The 25,021-nt window shown below is 31.8% G+C and overlaps 2 protein-coding genes across 8 annotated transcripts in view; one reads left to right on the top strand and one right to left on the bottom strand.

The window, feature by feature from the left end:
* Positions 1-13,175, top strand: part of LOC106065167 (laminin subunit alpha-5-like) — a 33,619-nt gene extending 20,444 nt beyond the window's left edge. The window contains exons 21-28 of the mRNA XM_013223927.2: positions 1,390-1,533; positions 1,764-1,930; positions 2,540-2,756; positions 5,888-6,066; positions 7,039-7,302; positions 7,653-7,890; positions 8,382-8,560; positions 9,794-13,175. Coding sequence (XP_013079381.2) covers positions 1,390-1,533; positions 1,764-1,930; positions 2,540-2,756; positions 5,888-6,066; positions 7,039-7,302; positions 7,653-7,890; positions 8,382-8,560; positions 9,794-10,279 — 1,874 coding nt within the window. The 3' untranslated portion in view covers positions 10,280-13,175. The remainder of the gene's footprint in view (positions 1-1,389; positions 1,534-1,763; positions 1,931-2,539; positions 2,757-5,887; positions 6,067-7,038; positions 7,303-7,652; positions 7,891-8,381; positions 8,561-9,793) is intronic.
* A 740-nt stretch (positions 13,176-13,915) lies between these two features.
* LOC106065175 (BTB/POZ domain-containing protein 8-like) lies at positions 13,916-24,518 on the bottom strand. Of its 7 annotated transcripts, none has more exons than XM_056040344.1 (5): positions 24,499-24,518; positions 21,342-21,517; positions 20,638-20,724; positions 18,820-18,936; positions 13,916-17,249 (listed from the first exon to the last, which is right to left on the bottom strand). In XM_056040344.1, exons 2-5 carry the CDS (start codon positions 21,464-21,466, stop codon positions 14,375-14,377), a joined length of 3,204 nt encoding a protein of 1,067 aa, XP_055896319.1. In that variant the 5' UTR covers positions 21,467-21,517; positions 24,499-24,518; the 3' UTR covers positions 13,916-14,374. The 7 variants fall into 7 exon arrangements, with proteins under 7 accessions (XP_055896319.1, XP_055896314.1, XP_055896316.1 ...); XM_056040339.1 differs by having other exon boundaries at positions 24,448-24,517; XM_056040341.1 differs by lacking the exon at positions 24,499-24,518 and adding an exon at positions 24,331-24,461.
* Between the last annotated feature and the right edge of the window lie 503 nt (positions 24,519-25,021).

Here is a 25,021-nt window from a genome sequence, read left to right as displayed (position 1 = left end):
TTGAAGAATAAAAAAAATACATAAATAAATAAATAATCTTGAACCAAAAATATTAAATTTTCAAGTTAACCCAATTATGATTCTATGTGAATGATTAAAAAAAATACTTTTACAAAATGGAAAATAAACATCTTATATGTTTCCTACTTTACAAAATATAATTCTTTCTCATAATAACTTGTACGGTTGAGAGGTCTAGGTCTAGTCTAGTACAGTACATGAACACATTTCAAACATTGAACCTATCTAGATGTCAGTTTTCTAACGATATTCTGTTTAAATTATTGCTAAATTATACAATACAATTAAAAGTTAAATGTAATAACCTACAGCCATACAATAAAATGTAATGTTTCACATGTTCCACATGTCTCTTATGTTCTTGAAAGAGATATAACCAAGGCACAAAAAGGGTTACAATTTGCAGTGGAGATAAAGCAGGTCCAGTAGCTTACAGTCACTAGTGACAAGTGATGCTGTTAGAATGGATAGTGTCCATTTTGTTTTGCCTTTTATGCGCGAGCATAAGATACCATCTAGGGAAAAGGTCATGTAGATACCAGGGTGGTCAGTGTGGCCTGAACAAGTATCTACCCCACTACATATATGTATGTATGTAGGCCTATATATATATATATATGTGCTTTTTTGTGATGGTATGCGCCGGCACGACGTACATGCACCTTTTTCAGTGTGGGGAAAAAGCTTTACTTTTCTTGTAGTTTATTATTAATTTATTAATAGTTAAAAGTTAGGCAATCCATCACTAAGTACCTGCACCTATTTTTTTACAAAAAAAAATAAAATATTTATATTACTAAACATTCTGAAGAAAATGATGATAATACGATATGTGTATATAATAGCTGAAGTTATTTTTATTCTATAATGTCCTAGATTTGTAATAAGGTATTTTAAAATGAAGTCAATTTAATGCCTACTGCTGACCTTCTTATGTGCGCAACAACAATTTTCTTCTACACTTGCCAGTTTGGTTTGCTTATTAAATAAGTGAAAATTTATTTCTAAAGAATTAAATTTATCTAGCAGCCTTTCATACAGTTTTGAAATTCATATCTGTATACACCATATAAGTCATTATTTTAGAAAATAATTTCATTGCTAGACTTTTTTAAGGAGTCCTTTAAGTTTTAATAAAAACACAACCACTACTTATTACATTGGGCAGTAAAAAAGGATAGACATATCTTACAAATATGCAGTCAAGAATAGACATATCTTACAAACATGCAAGAATAGACATATCTTACAAGTTATGCATTAGTCTTTAAAGTTGTTGAAAAGTCATATATGTGTTTCTTTATTGACTTGATGTTCATTCTGTCATAACTCACAGATATACATTTTAATCAATGTTCCAACATATAGATTGTAACTGCAGTGACCCAGGTGCAACATCTAATGTATGTAACACTACATCTGGTCAGTGCACATGTGCTACCAATGTTGTGGGCAGAGCTTGTGACCAGTGCCAAGAGAACTTTTACAATCTCACACAAGCTGGATGCATAGGTCAGTGATGTAATAGACTATTTTTAAATAGGAACTCTAGTTGGAAATTATTTTGTTTTTGTTCTTGTACATCTTGATACAGTTTTTCACCTCATTAAGTGCACCCCTCTGGCTTATTAATGCTTAGTTTTTGTTAAACAGAGATTTATTTTTATTATAATCTACCTTTTCACATAGTAATATGATTATAATCTTTAGCTTGTCTTGTATATTTTATATTTGTATTTTAGAATGTGACTCATGCTATTCCCTCCTGAAAGAGGCCATCCTACCACTGCACCAGCTGGAGTCAGACATTAGTTCTAATGTTTCTGCTTTACAAGCCAACAGTGTAAACACAACCTTCATGACTCGCTACTGGGAAGCGTCAAACCAGACCAAACAGTTGACTGATTTTGTATGTTACTTATTTTTTACTTAAGTTAAAAGCAAAATATAGCCTGGCTCATGATTTTATTCAACTTGATTGAGGATTAATAGTAATTAATGTATTGTTATGTTAGCAAGTGTATATGTGCATATAATTTCTCTTGAAAATATAGGCATTTTAATTAGATTTAACACATGCCTCAAAATTTGAAGAAAAATACTTATTAACCCAATAATTGTATTTTTGTTAATTAAAAAATGACACACCAAAAATAAAACTTGCAGGAATAAGTTTTAGCTAGGAACTATTCCAGCTATTCAACAGTGATATCGCTTTGTATAATGAAAGAAATGTCTTTGACCAAGAAGACAAAAAAAGCAAGACATTTTGATGATTTGACAGTAATTCATCATGCATTTAGTGCATAAGTCTAGCGTTATGACAGGTTAACCAAATTTTTAAATTGTAAAATATAACAGTAAACAATGCTTCATATGCCTGTCTGTCCTTACCAAACCATTTACAAGCCTATTTCATGTGAGCATTAGTACAAGAAAAAGAGTTTATATTGTTGATTGTTGTTATTCTTTTGATGAAATACTAAAAAAAACCTAACTTTTTGTAACATTCTTAAAGTTGACTTCAATGCAGCTGTCTGAAGCTGTCATAAAATCAAATGTGTATGAACTGAATAGGACACTGCTATCCCTGCAAACAGAGCTAGATTTCATGCAACACAACTCAACAGTTGACATTGAAAGACTCATGACATTCTCTGACTCTACCCTTCAAATTGCACTTTCCTACAGGAGTGTTATAGAGAACAACACAGTTACAGTTTACAATAAATTGGGTAAGTATGCAAGAAACGATGAAAGGCAAGACCATATCAGTTCAAAATGTTCGGCCTCAAAGACTAAGAAATATTTGTACATTTTGTAATGGGTTTTAAAAAGGAAACATTTTTTGTGTGCTGACTTTAACTTGTTTATAACAGTGAATTAAGGGTTAGGGTTAATAAAACATCCCTAATAAGGAAATAAAATTAAAATATTTATAAAATGTTTTGTTTTACATGATAGGGATGTTCCTTAAGAGCTGAAGATAATTTACTTCCAAGTCCAAACCTCTCGCAGGACAATTGGGGGATGGCAGGGTATCCATTGTATGATCCAGTGTATGTGAAGAAGATTTGTTGGATATCTTTTGTTTGAGGTTTGTCATTTATGTGAAGAAGGAGGATTTGGTGAGGTTTGATTGAAACCTCATGCATGTGTTGTTTTTTTTAAATTCATGTGTGTGAAAAATGTTTTTTGTTGGTGAAAGTTTTGAAAAAATTTGGTTTTGAAGTGTTTGAAACCTGGAGATTTCTGTGCATGTGAACAAGTTTGATTTGAAGTGTTTGAAACCTGGAGATTTCTGTGCATGTGAACAAGTTTGATTTGAAGTGTTTGAAACCTTGGAGAATTCTGTGCATGTGAACAAGTTTGATTTGAAGTGTTTGAAACCTTGGAGAATTCTGTGCATGTGAACAAGTTTGATTTGAAGTGTTTGAAACCTTGGAGATTTCTGTGCATGTGAACAAGTTTGATTTGAAGCGTTTGAAACCTTGGAGAATTCTGTGCATCTTAACAAGTTTGATTTGAAGTGTTTGAAACCTTGGAGATTTCTGTGCATGTGAACAAGTTTGATTTGAAGCATTTGAAACCTTGGAGAATTCTGTGCATCTTAACAAGTTTGATTTGAAGTGTTTGAAACCTTGGAGAATTCTGTGCATCTTAACAAGTTTGATTTGAAGTGTTTTAAACCTTGGAGAATTCTGTGCATGTGAACAAGTTTGATTTGAAGTGTTTGAAACCTTGGAGATTTCTGTGCATCTTAACAAGTTTGATTTGAAGTGTTTGAAACCTTGGAGAATTCTGTGCATCTTAACAAGTTTGATTTGAAGTGTTTGAAACCTTGGAGAATTCTGTGCATGTGAACAAGTTTGATTTGAAGTGTTTGAAACCTTGGAGATTTCTGTACATCTTAACAAGTTTGATTTGAAGTGTTTGAAACCTTGGAGAATTCTGTGCATCTTAACAAGTTTGATTTGAAGTGTTTGAAACCTTGGAGAATTCTGTGCATCTTAACAAGTTTGATTTGAAGTGTTTGAAACCTTGGAGAATTCTGTGCATCTTAACAAGTTTGATTTGAAGTGTTTGAAACCTTGGAGAATTCTGTGCATCTTAACAAGTTTGATTTGAAGTGTTTGAAACCTTGGAGAATTCTGTGCATCTTAACAAGTTTGATTTGAAGTGTTTGAAACCTTGGAGAATTCTGTGCATCTTAACAAGTTTGATTTGAAGTGTTTGAAACCTTGGAGAATTCTGTGCATCTTAACAAGTTTGATTTGAAGTGTTTGAAACCTTGGAGAATTCTGTGCATCTTAACAAGTTTGATTTGAAGTGTTTGAAACCTTGGAGAATTCTGTGCATCTTAACAAGTTTGATTTGAAGCGTTTGAAACCTTGGAGAATTCTGTGCATCTTAACAAGTTTGATTTGAAGTGTTTGAAACCTTGGAGAATTCTGTGCATGTGAAAAAGTTTGATTTGAAGTGTTTGAAACCTTGGAGATTTCTGTGCATGTGAACAAGTTTGATTTGAAGTGTTTGAAACCTTGGAGAATTCTGTGCATCTTAACAAGTTTGATTTGAAGCGTTTGAAACCTTGGAGATTTCTGTGCATGTGAACAAGTTTGATTTGAAGTGTTTGAAACCTTGGAGAATTCTGTGCATCTTAACAAGTTTGATTTGAAGTGTTTGAAATCTTGGAGATTTCTGTGCATGTGAACAAGTTTGATTTGAAGTGTTTGAAACCTTGGAGAATTCTGTGCATCTTAACAAGTTTGATTTGAAGTGTTTGAAACCTTGGAGAATTCTGTGCATCTTAACAAGTTTGATTTGAAGTGTTTGAAACCTTGGAGAATTCTGTGCATCTTAACAAGTTTGATTTGAAGTGTTTGAAACCTTGGAGAATTCTGTGCATCTTAACAAGTTTGATTTGAAGTGTTTGAAACCTTGGAGAATTCTGTGCATCTTAACAAGTTTGATTTGAAGTGTTTGAAACCTTGGAGAATTCTGTGCATCTTAACAAGTTTGATTTGAAGTGTTTGAAACCTTGGAGAATTCTGTGCATCTTAACAAGTTTGATTTGAAGTGTTTGAAACCTTGGAGAATTCTGTGCATCTTAACAAGTTTGATTTGAAGTGTTTGAAACCTTGGAGAATTCTGTGCATCTTAACAAGTTTGATTTGAAGCGTTTGAAACCTTGGAGAATTCTGTGCATCTTAACAAGTTTGATTTGAAGTGTTTGAAACCTTGGAGAATTCTGTGCATGTGAAAAAGTTTGATTTGAAGTGTTTGAAACCTTGGAGATTTCTGTGCATGTGAACAAGTTTGATTTGAAGTGTTTGAAACCTTGGAGAATTCTGTGCATCTTAACAAGTTTGATTTGAAGCGTTTGAAACCTTGGAGATTTCTGTGCATGTGAACAAGTTTGATTTGAAGTGTTTGAAACCTTGGAGAATTCTGTGCATCTTAACAAGTTTGATTTGAAGTGTTTGAAATCTTGGAGATTTCTGTGCATGTGAACAAGTTTGATTTGAAGTGTTTGAAACCTTGGAGATTTCTGTGCATGTGAACAAGTTTGATTTGAAGTGTTTGAAACCTTGGAGATTTCTGTGCATGTGAACAAGTTTTAGTTATATTTGTCTCTTGTTCTTATTCAAATTGCACTTTATGCCTGAAAGCACGCCTCATAATAACTTGTCATTTTACTTGTCAGACTTTGCTTTGTCACATCGTTTATCCATTTTACTGTGGTGTCCCATTGTTAAGTGGACAAATAGTTGGCAATAACAAGATAACAAGAATCTCTTTGTTTTCTTTACCCTTAAATATTCTTGTTTTAAGTGCAATCTTAATCATTTACAATTTTGTATAGCCTCCCTGCAAGTAAGCCAGGCTAAATTGTCCAGTTTGGCATCTAGTTTAAAAACAGTGGAGCAATATTTGATGATGGTTGCCAGCTCTTCATTGGTTGATCAACAAATAGTCAATGAACTAAGCACCCTCAATAATACTTTGTTTTTGGCCAACCAGTTATTAACTAGTGCTCAACAGGTAAGAGAAGCAATTTACATTTAACTTTAAATAAAATAGTATCACAGAAATGATTTTTCTACAAAAACTAATACATGTATAAGACATTTTTGAAAAATTATTGCATTAAGTCTTATCTGTTCAAAACTTTTCTAGATTAGTTTGTCATTTTAGCTCTTGTGTTTGTGTTTGTAATGATATCACAGCCTACACTTTGTTTGTTAACAGTGCTCTATAAATTAAAATGTTATTATTATTATTATTGCTAAATAGCTGACAAGTCATACTTAAGGAAATTAAAAATAAAAATCCTAAAAAATATTTTGCCTTTTGTTTACCAATAAAGATGTATTTCTGAATTGTTGTTTAGCTTAACTAATTGAGACTGTCCTCTCTCTATTTTTTTCTAATATTTTTTTTATTGTATTGTTCACATTTTTTTGTGCATTATGTAGTCAATGACAGATAATAATAATAATAATAATAATAATAATTTTATTTATAAAGCGCTGTTAACAAAAAAAATATAGGCTCAAGGCGCTGTGATAACATTACAAACATAAACACGAGAGCTAATATGGCAAACTAATCTAAAATCTTATTTTGTTTCAACAGATAATCTTAATATTATTGTGGTATTTTTTCTTATGGAGCTTATCAATGACAGTTAATGATTTGATTTAGATTATTTATGTTTACTTTTTGTTCTTTATTTGACCACAAAATGCATAAGTATTTACTTATTTTAGTTCATTTAAAACAGTGATCTTTATATGAATGCTTTAGAAATGTCATAAAATGTGATTAAAAATCACCCATGATTATTATTACTTGTGTCTTACAAAATTTCCTAAAATCATTGTGATGTGATGTTTTAATACTATGATTTAGTCAGGAGAAATGTATGCTTATAAAATGGATGATTTCTAAAGGAACTCTATACCCATAACTTTGATAATGAAAATTATAATAAAAGTATTAATTTGGTTTTAGAAATCTGAAGCTGCCAATCAGATCCATAAGAACAATACATCAATTCTGCTAGCTTTGGATACCAGAATCAACGCCCTTGTCAGTGGTGCTATCAAGTCCTTGGCCAATGCACATAAATTAGCAAATACCAGTAATGATTTATTATCTACTGCCTCTAACTTGAAGTCTAAGCTGTCTCAGTTTGTGAACTTTAAACTGGACAGTGCAAGTCTTGCTAGTAAAATGTCTGAAACAAAGAGCATGACTAGCTCCTATCAGTCACAGGTAATTATCATATCACTCAGTGGTCAGTTTCATATTAATTTTAATCCATTCATAGATATTTTTCATATAGTCACAGTAAATTTTAATCAGTCACAAATCTCAAGTTATGTCTTATGTATTAAAAGTTAACATATTCTTTATGAACACATCAATCACAAATTTAATATAGCTCAAGTTGTATATATTTACTTTTTGTCCTAATTCTCTGTAATTTTTACTATCTAACAGTATTTAATAAGTAACTTTTGCTTTACTATTATCTACAAAGGATTTGTTAGCATGTTCTAAATTCCCACGTTTTAAAGTTTTTTTCCCATGGAAGGTTAAGCATTATTATTACATTATTGCAGGTTGTTGCTGAGTCTGCTTTGTTTAATACTTCCAATGTCAATGCCTTGACTACTGTTCCCATAGCTGACAATATGAGCAATAGTACTCGAACTCTAGGATTAACAGCAGCTGATTGGAAGAATAGGGCCAGTGTGGCATCCCAAAAGGCTTTATCCTCTCAAGCTACAGCAAGCAATATGTTGCAGGAAGCCAACAAAACTTTATTGACTCTCATTAATTTCACTGCTAAGGTTCAAGGTAATGCTACATGATGATATGAAATTATAAAGCCTATGTTTTTTAACATTGTTGCATGCTAGACGAATCAAAAGCTACATGGAATTTTGCGTAGCCATGACAATTATTAGTGCCATTCTTACTGTCTCTTTGGCATGTAATATTGTTCTTTGTGCTGAAACTTTATACTAAAGAACTAGCATAAGTCTGTTTTTCACTTAAATCAGTATTCTAAAGAAGTGTAAAGAAAAATATAATATTTATTTAAGTTTCCAAGCTGTTTTTTTCCATTTTAAAGATTTGCTTTTATTATAATTATATCTTAGCACAATTTAGTCAAGAGAAAAGTCTGTTTAAAATTTTTTTAAAGGATTTCTATATAACTTTTAAGCATCTTGAATACACCTTATGTAGAGTAAAGGATATTATATTTCAGAATTTATTAATTAAAAAATCAACAACTTCATAATGATTTGTAAAAAATTGTTTATCAGTAAAAATATTCCTTGCAGATTCTATGCAGCAGGTGAGTGCACTGAATGTGTCCTTGACCTCTGCACTCACCATGAGTGAACAACTGATTCTACAGTCTCAAACTGTGACACAGACATTGGCCCAGCTACAGCAAACAGCCTCAGAGGCCAAACTCACCGCTCAGCAAGCACTTGGAATTATCATGATCAGACAAGAGGTTAGTCTTTTAAGACGTTTATCATGATCTGATTGGAATATTGATTTAGTTTGGTAAATGTATTTCAAATTTGTTTAATAATGAATTAGAATTTAGATTTCTAAAGATTATTTTTAATAGGCCTACATACTTCATTAAACCTTAGCAACAGGTATTTCACTTGAACAGTCTGAACTCCTGGTTTTGACATATGAAAGAATGAAGGGGAAAAAAAAAGCTAATGGTCATAATTTGTTTGGTTCACTGAAAAAGTATACATTCAGTCTAGATATTACAACCTCAGTGTTTAGTTGTTCAGTCTAGATATTACAACCTCAGGGTTTAGTTGTTTTTGTTTTCTAGATTTTTATAAGAATTAAGTTTTAAAAAAATGTTTAAGGGTTGGAAGAGTGGAAAAAAAAATTGTTTTTGTCATATATCCACCAGGAGAGCTGGTATTTACTTTCTTAATGCAGCCATTGAATGGTATTAAATGAAAACTCTTTGCTAAACATTAGAGTTGTTTTTTCTTTTTTTCAACCCAAGCAACCTCTATGCATTGCCCAAGACAGGAACAAATACATTTATGCTAAGTATCAATACAAATTAAAGCATCACGTGAAAAGATTTTTCTTTTAAAATAAATGTGTTAATTCTAAGTATAGTTTAAGCACTGGTATATGTGATTAAATAAATATTAATCTATTTGGAACATACTGTTTAATTATATATGTAGGCTTGAATTATGGAATGTTGGAGCCCTGTGCTAATTAATAATTAGCATACTGTTATTAAGAATTGACTGGTCCCTAGATTTTGATTTCCTAAATTCTGAGCTGCAGAAATGAATCATTCTGGTAGAAGGACAGTACAGACAACATCTGTACATAAAACCATTCAAAAACTGTAAGAGTTCAGTCCTGGTAAAAACAAAGGAATTGCTTTGAGATGATTAGTATTGCTTTTGTAAATTTTCAAGCTAGTATTACATTCTCAGTGTGCTCTGATTCAGTCTCTGTTGTGAATACCTGGAGGAAGGAGTATATGGGAGAAGGTTTCAGTAGTCTCTCAGCAAACACCAATCAACTCAATTCAATTCTCAAATTAAAATTCCCATTCTTATATTAAGCAATGACTCTTTTTATTATTTTAAAAATTGATTTATATGACAGTTTTTCTGTTTTCTATTCATTTTTTTTTTTTGTAAAATTCTAACAATGAAATTAGTTAATTGAAAGTAAATGATTGTTTCAGGAATTCAGGTCAGTGTCTATGTTATCAGGACAGATTCAGAACAAGCTAAACAACAGTGTTGATTTGAGTGCTGATAGATTTAGAATACTGACCAACACTAGACTAAACATTCTCCAGCCAGCAGTGCTGCAGTGTTCTGACCTTAACTCGTCAGTGTCAAACTTTAAAGTTCAGCTCTCATCTGCCCAACTGGCTGTGGATAGGTCCTACATCCAATTTGCTAACTTGACAGAGCAAGCCAATAGTATTATAGCCCAACTAAACAGTTTGAATAAAATAAGCCCAGCATCTGTGGTGGCTCTGATCACAAATGTTCAATCAGCCAAAGAGCTGAATCTAGATGAACTGCGAATGATCATAAGTGACTTGAAAACAAAGAAAACTGCTCAGAAGCAACAGATAGATGATCTGAAGCTAAAGAGAGATGACCTTAATCTTAAAATACAGGTTTTGAAAGCTTTTCAAGACCAGATTAATAAAAAATAACCTGTGTCTTTTTAAAGTAAATGTTTTATTTGTATTTCTCATATAAAAGTCTTATTTTCATACATTTAAAAAGTTCTTGTTTCTACATTAGATTTTTTTTTCTAAAACTCAAAATTTAAAATATTTTTTTTTTAAATCCAAGAGTATAGATCTATATCTGTCACAATAATTAAATAATTTTCTGTTGCAATTATACATTGCATTTTAATAAGAAAATGTCTGAATTATATTCCTATCATTATTGTGGTTTTACATGGGGTAGTGTTAACTACAAACCTGAGATGCAGTGACTCCAAATGTTTTCATTATAGCAACCATAACAATATCACTAGAGCATAAAAAAAAAGTAACAGTGAGGGCTTAGCTTTTTTAATGGATCTCTAGCTTTCCATGCTATAGAGTGAGTTATTTGCAGCTGCTATTGTCTAAATCATCAGGAATTACTGTAACAGTTTTAATGGATCTCTAACTTTCCATGCAACAGAGTGAGTTATTTGCAGCTGCTATGGTCTAAATCATCAGGAATTACTGTAACAGTTTTAATGGATCTCTAACTTTCCATGCAACAGAGTGAGTTATTTGCAACTGCTATAATCTATAGGGAAGTTGATGTGGATTTACTACAACTGCTTAAATTACTTGTGTAATTAATTTCATGTCTGCAGAACTACCTAAGTTTATGACATACAATTAAACACAATCCCATAAAATTTAAATTAGGTTTGACTTATGCAATGTTGGACATTTAACTGTAACATTTCATATAAATATAAGTATTTTCTATTTTGTAAAGATGTGAAAAAAAACATTTTTTAATCTGGTAATTTTTTAAACGAAAGTTACAAACTGTTTTCAGTTTTTGTTTGTTAAAATCTTTTACTTATTACTTCCATTTGTTGGTTAATCTGTTGATCTCATTTTTATCTGGATTGTATTTCGCAATATTTGTACTGATATATGTTGACAACCTTGGATTATTTATGTTGGTATTATACATTTAGCACCAAAGTTTTGGATCTCCAAAATTAAAAAAAATTTAAAGACATTTTTATTTTGTTATAATTTATGTTTGTTTCTTTATATGGAAAAAAAAAGGAACCCTGTCATAAATTTGTTAAATATGTATGGTATTCATTGGATTTTCAGGCTAGATAAGTAAGTTAAACCTAAAAGAGTAATCAGTGTGTTAGTATTTGATCCATATTTTAACTATTCAACTATTATTATATTCCATCTCAATTTCATTCAATATATGTTAGTATTTGATCCATATTTTAACTATTCAACTATTATTATATTCCATCTCAATTTCATTCAATATATTTACTACTGCTCAAATACTGGGCTTGATAAAATAAAACTTTTTTTTTCTATCACATCCTGTGAATCTTGTGCTGCTAATCTTAGTTCTAGGAGATTTTACTATTGGAATGGTAGGCTATATACTCTTAACTAAATATCATGGTGATTCAAAGTGTGAATTTTTTATCCTCCTTGTTACTCTACAGAATATTTGCTCTGAGGTTTTACAGTGGATCCTAATTAGCTTAATAATAGGTTTTAGAAAAACTATTTTAAATAAGCCTTTTTTTTTAAATTATATGTCATAGCATATAAGATATACTGTACTCTTGATGCAATCTCAAAGACTTGTTGAGCTAACAAAATTCAATCTTATTCGTTTTGTCTAACTGGAATATCTTATTAAATTTCTCAAATGTTAACTTGTTTAAACTTAGCATTTATGCAGTATAGAATTTTGATCTAATAGCTATCAGCATTCAGTCTTGACATAATTTAACTTGTGATGCTACACTCAGTAAACTTGACTTCATATGATGGCAGCTCTTGAGTACAATAGTTTTTGAGAGAAGGTTAAAAAGAAAGATGCAAGCTCTGGCAAGGACTCAAAACTATGGATCTCCAATTGTGCAACATTGCCTAGCAGTGACAAGCTAACATCTGACCATGTCCTTTAACTAAAGCTAACCTACATTTGTCACCTTCTCTCAGTAACTATTGTTTTCTGCTATTATGTCACATGCTTTGTTTATTATTTTTTTTTGGGTTTACATGTAGGGGAATCAGCATTACAATCAAGCAGTTTGTTGATCTCCTACTAGAAATTTTTAAAAACTTTTTTTTTTTACTTTTTCTTGTATCCGCCTGTGAGAAAAGGAGCTAAATTAGTTTATTAGGAACTGAAATGAAAACTTTGAATGTTTATGAAGAATTCAAATTGAAATAGTTTCAACCATAGACATAGATATATATATGTCTATGGTTTCAACTTAATATTTTTTCTAATATTGTTGCATTAAAATTGTTTGTTTTTTTTCAAATGGGCTAGATCTCACAGATTTGCACACTTTTAAACATTACAAGAAACAAAAAAAACTTTTGTATTGTTGATTTTATTAAGAATTTTGTCTACCACACTAAAAAGTCTAAAACAGTAGGATATTGGGGGGGTAACATTTCACTGGTATACCATTAAAAATACCTTTTTATTTATGGTCTATATTTTCTATGCAAATACACCAATAAACAAAAAGTTTTGAAAAAAAACACAAAAACAAACAAATATCACAGTATAGTAACCATCACATTCAATAATAATTGTTTTCGTAGACTGTAAACAAAATTCTTGGCTTTACTTTAAAAAAATGTAAATTCCAACTGAGCAATGAAAGTATTATATTGATACTTAGTCCTTGTGCTGCTACACCATGAGACTAAAAGGTTACTCATTGGTATACACTGTGTCTGTATAATAAGTAGTCTATGACTTTAAAGTATTGTTAAGACATAACTCATTTCTTTGCAACATAAACAAGATACATGTTCATCTCATTGATTCCTGGAAGCTGAATGTACAATAAACAAAATTTGCATTTGAAGCCTTAAAATATTTGCTATAGATGTGATACCATTAGTTTCTGGTATAGAAAATTGAAATAATATCTCTAAGGGGATACCATAACTTTCAATTTGGAAGAAAGAAAAAGCTGCAAAAAAAGTCACATAAAAATGTAATGAATGGATACATGCTACTTGTACATCAATGTGTCATGTCCCTGTATCACAGTAGGAAAATAAGATGAGCCATCTACTTTGAATTTTTTTTAACACAATATTCTTTTACAGCAGAATTGAGCTTGCTAGTTAAACATAAACAATAGGGCCTTTAAACTTTCATGTCTTGCCCACTATAAAGTAAATAAATGAAGGTGGCATGGAGGTCAAAGTTGAATGCATAGACAGTAGACTTTAAATCTTTGTGAAGGCTGGGGGGTGATGTCTAAATTTCTTTTACCAGCTCTAACGATTACCAGAGTTTCGTTGGTAAATTAAGGTTTTTTAAACCACTGTTAAGTTAACACACTATGTATATATGTAACTTGCAAGGGTTTATTTAAGAATACACTACATACATAACCAAACCACCAGCTACCTTTAGGGCCAGTTTTCATGAAGATCCTTCTTTGATAATTGCAAAAGGATAAAAATATTGAATGTTCTATTAATGTTCTAGAAAATTCAATGTCAACGCCAGTGCTTCTATTGTTCTACTTTCACCTTAATTCTCAATACATCAAAGAAATTTTAAAAGTTATAGTTCAGAAGTGAAACAAACTTTTCCATGTGTCAAAGAAATAAAAAGAACAAATAAAATATTGCACCATCACATGAAGCATCCTTCACCCTTGGAGTGTTTGTCCCTCACAGGCTGTACATGACAAGAACTACATCTTAAAGCTTTAATAGTTTCCCCAAAAAATGTTGATCAAGGAAGGCGAAAAGCTGATTATTCATCAAATTAAGAGCCACTGACTGAAATAAAATAGCACCTCTAGGCTAGGAAAGTTACAATTATGCAATTGTGCATATGATATTATCCTAAGAATTGTAATTTTTACGTTGAAATTTTCATGTAAATATATTTTTTGACAATACATTTTTTATAAAAAGGATAAACTCCATTGATTCACTTAAATCAGCAGTTAAATTAGGTGAGATTATTATATTGATTTGGTTCAATAAATACAGCTATGAGTTTTTATTTGTATTGAGATCAGCTCTAGTAACAAATATTCATTCAGCAGGAACTGTAAAACCTATATTCAGTGTCTTGCTCATAGTTACTATATTAACAGGTGCAGTTAGCTCACTGCTTATGTTTGCTACAGCTTGGTTGGTAATAGCATCCGAGTGCTCCATAGGAGGACTTACCATTGACAATGAAGTAGATAAAGCTGACTCTGTCATCTCACTTTTTTCAGACCATGTAGCTGAGCTGGACATGTCCACAACTTCAGCATCCACAAAATTCTTCCTCAGCTTTGTCTCTACAGATTTATCACTACCAATAGATATGGATAATTCTGTCTCCTCACCCTCTAAAGCCAGATTCTGTGAGACAGAGGATGGCTGATCAGAGTTTTCATTCTTTGAAACATGTTTTGGTCTGTTTACTTTAGGAGATCTGGTCAACATAGGAATTCGAGAAGGTAAACATTTAGTGCTGGAAGATGAAGCTGATGTATTAGTGTCTGCTGCAGATATCTGATGTGATGATACTGGGTGTGAACATGAAGCCTGATCACCATTTTTGTCGCTCTGTGCTACCCCTTCAATAATTGATAGTTTTGTATTTGAACTAGTGGAGCTGCTTTCTGAAACTGTTGGTTTGTTGCTTACATCTCCTTTTGCTATATGGCTGCTATTTATTGGTTCTGCCCTTGGCAGTCTGGAACCAAAGCTTGCAATTGTATAGCGTGTCTTAGGCTGAAGCACATTTTTAGAAGTTGACATTTTTTCACTTTTTTCTAGCCTCTTAGCTTGTTCTAAAAGAGTGATACTGCTTTTAGGTCGTTCTTTTTGTGAAGTGCCACTTGGATTTCTCAGCTGAACAACTGATTGACCAGCTTTTGTAGATTTATCTGCCAGGGTGTTACTATGGTGGCTACTTATGGATCGTAGGAGCACTTTTTTATTCCCTGGTACAGAGGTGGAAACTTTCTGTCTCGAAGCAAATTTTGACTTAGCAGATGAAAGTGTTACATCTCCTAAATACATATAGGCTGAACTTTCCAAAATTTTAGACTGCAGAGGTTTCCGCAGCTGCGCCCAGTCTTTGGTCCTCATGATTTGGTTGATGTGGATTTTGAAAAACTTCTCACAACGTTTTATCATAGCTTGCAGCAGTCCAACAACATCCATATCTGAAGTTTCTTGAACAGAAAGGTCAGCTTCCAAGTTGGTTAGTTTCTCATAGACCTGGCAGGAGATGTTAATTGGCAAAGAGTCAATAACAGTGTTGAAAATTTCCTCCAAGACACCAGCTTTCCATGAGGCCACCTTGGCCCACTGCTGAAATTCTTGTGTTGAGATGACTTCAATAAAGTGGGAAGAAGTAAACTCTATGGCAGTGTCCATCAGCTGAGTCAGGAGGCAGAGGACACTCTCTGTCCACTTAATGCGAGGAAGTGTATCTATTAGTTTGTTGCACTCCATGATAATGTCCAAAACATTTTTACTTGTCATCTGTGATTTAATACCCTCAACACTCAAATCTTGCACACTTTCCGGAAGTGAGGCAAAGGACTTTGTTGGCCAGATTTTTGTGAAGTACTTGGCCACCCACTTGACCACTCTATCCTGAAGTTCAACTAAGTTAAAGTTGTAACACAAGCTCAGAGCTTCTGCTGCCTTGCCAGTGCACACAAAGCAAGGCTTGTGGAAAAAATGACAGAGGTCTTTCCTCAGGTAAAAAGCCAAGACCTTTTTCAGTGATGCTATCCCATACATATCAGCTACAATGAATAGATCTGTCAGCTCACAAGGGGTGGAGATCTCTAAGACACCCCCATAGAGAAACAACAGCAGCTGCTCAACAGCTTGGGGTGTGACTCCTTCAAGGTTGATTGCCTCCATCTTACTTTCACACCACTGGCCTCCTAGCATAGCCTGGAAATATTCACTACGAGTAGACAGTACACACTTGTGGACAAGAAACTTTATTCCATCAACAGCTAAGCAGCAATCACAATCAGTCTCTTCAAGGTATAGCTGCAGTAGGTCTTTCCCTAGAGGGCTGCATGTTTCATAAGGAAGAGAAACAGAGTCAGATGTTTGGTCAGTGAGGATATCACCTTTCGTTAACTCTCTCTTTTCTTTCTTATCATCATTCAATGTGCTGGCAATGTCCGACACTTCTATTTTTTCAGGAGACTTGCTATAACTATCAACAGAGCTACCATTCACATCAGTTGTGCAAGTCTCAACATTGCCAAACATACTTGAGTCACTTTGAAATGAAACACTGGATTGTTTACTGTCATCTGTGAGAACCTCTCTGGACTTACTACGTCCATTTTCAACACTGGCCCTCCACAGAGCATCTTTGGTAGCACTAGGCTCATTCTCAGTTTTTTCACATATATTTGTAGTAGTGCACTTATTGTTATTGTTAAAGATCATCTTAGCTTCTTGTGAGCAGACTTCATCCAGTTTTTCTGATATGCTGCAGGACAGAGTCAAGATCTCATCTTGCTTCACTTCAATACTATCTCTCATGCTTTGCACTTCTTGATCACTAACAACAGAGTTACCTGAACTATCAAAGGCAACGCTGACACACATATCTCCATCTGCAGAAATTAACTTTTGAGAATTAGAAGTATCTGATTCACTTGTACTGATCAACATTGAGCAGTCCAAAACACTTTGGGGAAGAGCGGATGAAATATCACCTTCTTTGGCATCATCTCTGAGATTTGTTATTTGCTCAGGTCTGATGCTAATCACATGATCCTTCACTGGAATTTTTTCTTGTTGACTTGTGATAGTCAACTTATGACTGTCAGTGTCTTGTGAACTATAATCAGATATAGACCTAGAGTCTCCTGGTAGACAATGGTGATATTCTTCTAGCAGCCAGTTTGTGTCACTCACTACGTACAGATCTCTGTAGGATAATACAAAGGTACTGATGAGCAGAGTGATAAAATTAATACACAGATCAATTATTTTAATATTGGGTAAATACAGGTATTTGACAAACTTTATCCTTATGTTAAAAGACTGAGAAAATCACTGTAGACAACTTTATTCATGCCCAGCCCCTTCTCATTTCTCCTCCCAGTGAGGTAGAACACACAGAATGTATGTGAGAAAATGCTGCAGTAAATGTTTGATGTGGTTAGAGAGCATCTCTCTCATTCACAGAAATAATCTTGGAACTATATGGCAGCCTAATGGAGGCCCTCTTTGTCTAGTCTGTTCTCTACAGGGTGATTTTTAAATTGCAGCCAATATAAAGACCAAGAAATATACACCCCACTCCAAAAAGTTAGCCTTGCTATGCCAACTGGTCTACCAGTATAGATCTAAAATTTATCATAACCTGTACTACAACTTATAAACAAAAATTAATTAAATTCAGATATAATTCATCAAAGTTACTTAAAAAAATAGTTTAATATACTAAATTTCAATGAGTTTATATGTTTTAACATTTCTTTGATACAGTTTTTTTAAACATCTTTTGCTTTGTCTAGTATCCAAAGAAAAAGGTCTTCTTTTATAATGAAGTAAAAATGCAGACAGAGTTGTGCAGTTTAAGGCAATACTGGCTAGGGTAGGATTTAATCCAAAAGAGAGAGATCAGAAATCATGCATCTCATTTGCATATTTCTTAATGCAGAATGCCTGTTTTAATTTTAATCCCTTTTATTTGCAACTATCTAAATTGTGTATGTGATGAAGGATTAAGATTTAACTCTTTCTCTCCATAGTTATTTTCCACATTATGAAGAAATTATTCATTTTGCTCATATGTATTTCACTAAACTGTTATGATTAAACTTTAATAATTTTTTTGTTTGGTATCAGATAATGTTATTTTTGGTATAGAATTAAAGGGTAATGCACACCTGTTTTAGATAAAACAAATTGATATTTATAAACCAAAATAAAAGTTTATTTTGGATAATTGCATTCAAAATAAAAACATACCAACTGTGGACAAGTCTCTTTAAGAACTAATCTAGTCAATATTTTAGGGCCCAAATTGAATTAAAAGTATTTTTTATGATAGTTATTCATATTTTCACAAAACTTAATATACAACACATATAAAAGATTTAAATTAATTCTCTTGAAGTCACTATCCCAATGCATAACCAAATGATAAAAATAATATAGAAAAAAAGAGCCCTTTTTAGAACCTCACTCTTTAAAAACATCGTTTTTGGTAAAAACACATTGAAAATGAAAAAAAAATCCAAATTTTTCCAAATGGAAACTTCAAGATTAAATTATAAGCAATTAAAAACATTTTGTGAGAAAAGAAAACAAAACAACTGCCTTTATAAGCAGCGAAGATAATATCGTTGAATAGACAGCAGAATGAGGAAAATTAAAGATGGTATCATCAATTAGGAGAGAAAGAGTTAAGATAGTTCTAGATTTAATCAGCCTGTTATCTATAAAACATCCAGAGAAATACAATAACACATTGCCTCAAAGGTACCTGCCTAATAAATTCATTCAGTTCTCTTCCATCAAGCCCAGTGATTTCAATGCAATCCATTTCATTACCATCAGGATCTAATGTTTTTGTGACCCAGCTATCCTGCCAATGTGACCTCGACCTGAAATGGAACCAGTAAAAGCTAAAATCTATTATCACCATTGACTTAAATGTAAATAAACTATATATTTCTTTATTGAACTTTAAATAATGGTGTGTTTATTGTTTATAATTCTGTTTGCCTACTCTCTGAAGTGTTTTTTTTTTATACTCCCGAACTATTATAGGTCTATTGATAATATGTTTAGTTCATTCATAAAGTCATCAATACAACATAATCAATATGTTTAAAATATCTAAGGAATTTAGGCGATGGGACCGTATCTGTGTGGCAAATACAGGACTAGTTAACGCTACAAATTAAAAAGAATCATGTATATCTTATATAATTATATATATATAAAATATATGTACATAGAGAAAAAGAGAGAAAGAAAGTGAGAGAGAGATTTAAAAAAGGGGATTTTACAAACAGAAATTCTGACATTTAGAATATTTTCTGGTCATAAAAAAAACAATGTAAATTACTTTAAGAATATATAATTATTTTTGTAATTCTTTAAAAGGCAATTGGAATTGGCCTATTCAAAATTCTTGTATGACAAGAAAAAGTAACCCTAACCAAGGGTGTAGCCAGGGGAGAATTTGGGGCTCAAACCCTTCCCCCCCCCCTGAAATGAAACACCCCCCCCCCCCAGTTAAGAGGGGGGGGGGGCGTGACTGATTTTTTGCTTTAATTTTGTTTATTTAAGGTGAGATTTTAATGTTAAACCATCACTTGCCCCCAGTGCAGCCAACGCGAGTTTTGAATTTAAAATCCCCTCTCTTCTATAAAAGAAAAAATAATGAATACAACAGTCAACAAATTCCAAGAGCATAGCCAATGGAGATTTTGAATTTAAATCCCTCTCCAAATTTTGTTTTATGATAAACCCCTTCTTCAATGTAAGACTAAAGCATCTCAGATACTATGAGCCTGGCCAAGAGAGGATTTGAGTTTAAAAACATCCTCCAGAGGGCTTTAAGCTAAAACCCCCTGAAGAGGGTTTTGAGTTTAATTCCCCTCTACAGAGAGTTTTGAGGTTAAAAAAAACCTCTTCAATATTATTCTAAAGCAAACTAGAGTCGCCAAATTCTATTTGTTTAAAAAAAAAACACAGAATGTTTTGGTTAAAACCCCCAACAGATTGTTTTAACAATAAAACTTCCCTTTTGGATATAAAATCTAAAGCAAACTACAGTCACCAAATTCCATGAGCATAGCCAAGAGGGGTTACAAATTTCTACAAGTCGCTGGGCTCCATTATTAAAGTGTGGTGAACAGCAGATTTGGTTTTTGAACTAGAATTTTTTAATAGCAGGATAATGCACTGTAGATACTTCAGAATATTCATTTTTGTTTTGTTTTAAATGTCAGAAATAGTGCTTGGCACCAGGGCTCAGCTTCAAACCCCGCTGGGGGAGCTGACAGCGCTGGCAAAGGCAGGGTGTCTACAATCTTTCCACTAAATCCAGGTCTTCCATAAGAATGAAGGGTGGGAATGTAAATAAGATTAATTACGTACACACATATGTATATACCCCCCCCCCCCTTTCATGAAAAAAATCTTGGGAACACACACATTCTGTTATGTCAATCCTTGTGACAAGGAAATTAGACTTAAATAGTAAAGAGTTCTAATAAAGTTCTATACTAAATGAGACCTTAAAAAAATAGTTTAAGAATGAAAAATTATAGGTCTATTTATGAATAGCTAGCTACCTTGCTTTTAGAATACATTTATGTGCCAAAATGACATCAGAGCCATTGGTTATGACCAGATCAGAATGAAGTTCATCATCAAACAAACTGAAAACACACAGAAAAAGTATTTAAACTTTAATTATAAGATGACAAATTTATGAACTCTCAATAATATTTATATATACCAGTATGTATGCATACAGAAAAGGATACCAAAAAAATATTCCTAATTTATATCCTGCATTAGGGTCATTGTAAAGAAGTTGTTGACTGCTTTCCCTTCTTCTTATTTTGGTAAAACGTGGATTCATTGCCATAATGAAATCACAAAAATCAAGAATCCGAAATGTATACTCGTTGAGAAAGGCATAAATACGCTCATAAAATCTCATCAACCTCATCCAAGTCATTTTTTTTTAAATATTTATTTTCAATAAAAGTAATAATCTTAATAAAGAATCCTTCAACAAAATGTTATATTTTTTTAATACATTTGATACTTATATAATAGGCCTATGCATTTATGTAGGGGTCAATGAGCAAGTTTTGACTATCTAAAGGGGTTTGAGAACCTCTGCTTTAGACCATTACTTACAACAAACTAAGAAATATTTATTTATTTTTACTGAGAAACACTGTTGTAAAAGCAATAGTTTTTTGTTGTTTTTTTGTTTACTTTGCTGCAATATTTGTAATAAAATTATTGTGAATTTCAACTTTACCTTTGTATATCTTTTTTTAGGCTCAGTGCAACATTCTCTTTTAACCTGCACAACTCCTGTTTGGTCTTATCAATGAAGGCTTGACTCATTTCCAGTGAGAAGAATTTTTCTTTAATTTTAGCCATTAGAAAAAATGTTTTAATCAATCACCATGGAGATGAAATGTCAGTTGGGAACTGCTTGCATGAAAAAAAAAACAAAGCAAAATGTATAAATGCTTTAGTAACAAAGTTATGTATACGTATTGTGATGAACTAACACTGAATGCCAACAACAAAAGTGCTTCACAATTTTTACTAAATTAAAGGTGACAGGATGCACGCATAAATTCTGTACTTTGCATAGAATGCTGTAGATTGTACAAGTAAGTAAGTGCTATATGAATTCACCATTATATAAACCTATACCTACTTGAATCTATAGCATAAAACAATGTTTACCAATGTAGGTTTTGCAAAGGAGTCTAGCATATAAAGAGTTTTGATTTGATTGAGGGGGGTCATCTTCGTATTGATGATCTAGTTTAATTAAGTGGCTTGGTGTCCTTACTGACAATCACCATGTTTTTTAAAGATGACATTTAAATAACTAAAGTGCTGATACAAAATTATATTTCTTTTGATTTAAGCACTTAACACTATTTTCGTGTGTGACTTTCATTCCAGTTGTTTTTTTTATTATGTTTATTTCTATGCAGATTTAAATATAGATTTAAATCTTATTCTCCTGGAGATCTAGATATGTCAGAGTGAATGTGAGGGATAATTATCATTAGATCAGTCTGATTATCAAATGTTTTTATAAAGAAGAGAAGAAGAAACATCTGTATGAAAGTGTGTGTGTGTTTGTGGAAAAAATTACTACAGTTTGACATGTAAAGAATGTAGAATAATTTAGAATATGTATATATTTTATTTACAATACTATTCTAAATCAAAAGCCTAAAAATTGTCTCAGAGAATATAAGGGGATGAATCATAGTTGTTACGCCTGAGTGTGGAAGGGAGGGGGGATATATAATACTGTAAAAATTGTGTAGTGTGAGGGTGATTATTACATGCCTGGATTCAATGGAAGATACAAAGAGGTGTATGCTTTGTTTACTGTATTCTGGCCTTTCATTTGAAGGGCTGAAAAAAAAAGTGGGGAAGCCTAAAAATTTGTGGTTGGGAATGAGGGTTTTCTATTGGAGAACGCCCAAAAATTATACTGTTACTGTAATGCTGTCTGTTCTATTGAATGTAACATATAAGGACCAAAAAGTGTGTAATTGGACATTCCCAACTGAGTATTTAATCCTTTTGCATGTGTCACAGATGAATCCATATTAATACATAAGCAGCTACTTGTAATATCCACAAACGAGGAACTTAAAGCAATATTTAAAAAAGAATACCATAAATTCTAGTTACAAAAAAAAAAGATTCCAATGTTATATCCTGCATTATGGGTTATTGTTGCTTTTCCCTCTTCTTATGTGGTACTACATGGATACATAGCTGTAATGAGCCTGATCACATAAAAAAAAAACTGTCTAGAAATGTGTGCTAGTTAACATTTGTAGCTGCTACTCACAAACATTGAGTCTAACATAAATACACTTATTAAATCTCATGTACCTCATCCTTTTTAAACAATATATTTATACTCTCAATAAATACTTCTTCAACAAAAGGCTGTTTAATTTTTAGCATGTGTAAATTATATATAATAATGCATTTATTTATCTTTTTCCCTTATGGTCCGTGGGCAAGTTTTGACAATTCTATTAGATATAAAAGGGGTCTCCACATCAAAAAAAAGTTTGAGAACCTCTGGTCAACATTATTTACTGGAAAGTGCAGGATAAACGTTAAAATAGATTTAAAAATAAAGCAGGCATAATCATGCAATATTTCACTCTAAAAAAAAAAAGAAAATGTCAATGTCTAGACAAGGGAGATCATCTGCTTTTCAGCTGTGTAATTTTGTCAACAACCTGGTTCATGTGTCTCAAAATATAAAATATAACTAGATAATTGTCTAGATTTATTATGATTTAACATTAAATTATTAGCAGTTCTTATATATCTATAATAATCTAGATCATAGATTAGATGATTATTAGACTAATAGGTTCTGGATCTGATCATGAGTCTGATCTATTCAACAATCTATAGATGTCTAGAGATTTTCGTAACCAGATTTTCTAGATAATCATACATGATACTATATTAATTTCATAATAGATCTAGTTTATTCTTATAGATAGATCTCAAGAGTTACTATTAGTATTATTAATTAATTAATTATATTCATAGTAATTATATAACAAAATAGATAGATCTACAATCTAAATTCTAACAATTCTATTTTACCCAATATTATGAATATTAAAATTAGAATCAAAGTAGAGATCAATTATCAAGAATATTCTACTCTTGCCTATATTATATATTATTATTAATATTAATTATAATTTATGGTGGCTACATAATTTCGCAATATTATTATTATAATATAAATCTAAATTATTATAAAGTTTATATATATACTAATAGAAAATTGTCACAATATCTATCTCTATATGTATAGATTATAGATCTAGATATGTATTATTTTTAACATTATTTATTATAAATACTAAAATATAATTTATTAATATTATTAAATATAATACTATATTCTATATAGATTATAGACCTATACTATCGTCTATAGCTATAGTCACTATAGTACTATAGATATTGTCTTTTACTTAATCACTTAATCTTTTTAGTTTTATAGCCACAGTCTAGTGTAGTATCCTAAGACGCTAAGTGTGACTAGTCGACTTAACTAGTGTCTAGTCTCTAGTGACTAGTCACAGATCTACTAGTAGTAGTATTATACTAATTATTATTATAGTATCTTAGTATCTAGATCATGATTCAGATTTAGATATATTATCATATATACTAAGACCGCTAGATCTAGAGACGAGTGTAATCTAAATCTGTTGTAATCTTACTGTCTACTCTAATTATAATACTATCTATTAGACTCTAGTCAAATATTTTAGCTTGATCTAATGTCAGACTAATTCTAATAGTAGTAGATCTAATAGATTACTATTCTAATCATTAACAAAATCTATTGATAATCATATAATCTATTATTTTAGAAATCTATAATCTACTTAGAAGATCGAAAAAAAAAAAAAAGAAACATGAATCTTCAGGTTCTAGAATTTAATAAAAGTCAGAACACAGACCTATATAGATCTATATATATATATCTAGATCTAGTCTTCTTAGAGTGACTGACTGTTAACTCGCTGTAGGCTGTAGATCTAATGATTACACTAAATGACTGTAATCAATCAGATAATATATTAAATTGATATAAAGTGAACGGTATGGAATCCCTATGATGGCTATTCCAATTCTACTCAGTAGAAATTCTAGTGTATGACGGTCACACTGACTAGGTCTAGGTGACTAGATTACTAGATTGTAACTAGATCTATCACTAAGTATCAGTATCACTATGAGTAGTATGAGTGACTATGTAGATCTATGTATCATTATATGCGATAGTGACCATAGTGAGTGATAGTCGGCATAGTCCTCTTAGACTTAAAAATAATAAGACATTGAGTCTAGTCACGAATGACAGTGTTTGTTGTCTAGAGATCAATATCTACATCTTACTTGAAATTA

Source organism: Biomphalaria glabrata, chromosome 9 (genome assembly GCF_947242115.1).
Source record: "Biomphalaria glabrata chromosome 9, xgBioGlab47.1, whole genome shotgun sequence".
Taxonomy (NCBI): Eukaryota; Metazoa; Mollusca; class Gastropoda; family Planorbidae; genus Biomphalaria; species Biomphalaria glabrata.
This window is presented reverse-complemented; position numbering and strand designations above follow the sequence as displayed.

Excerpts from the sequence above, each read along its gene's own strand:
- LOC106065175 (XM_056040344.1), bottom strand. The coding sequence starts at position 21,466 with ATGGCTAAAATTAAAGAAAAATTCTTCTCACTGGAAATGAGTCAAGCC. Across the intron at positions 18,937-20,637 it reads AAATGTATTCTAAAAGCAAG|GTCGAGGTCACATTGGCAGG; the intron begins GTAGCTAGCTAT and ends GTTCCATTTCAG. Across the intron at positions 17,250-18,819 it reads GAACTGAATGAATTTATTAG|AGATCTGTACGTAGTGAGTG; the intron begins GCAGGTACCTTT and ends ATTATCCTACAG.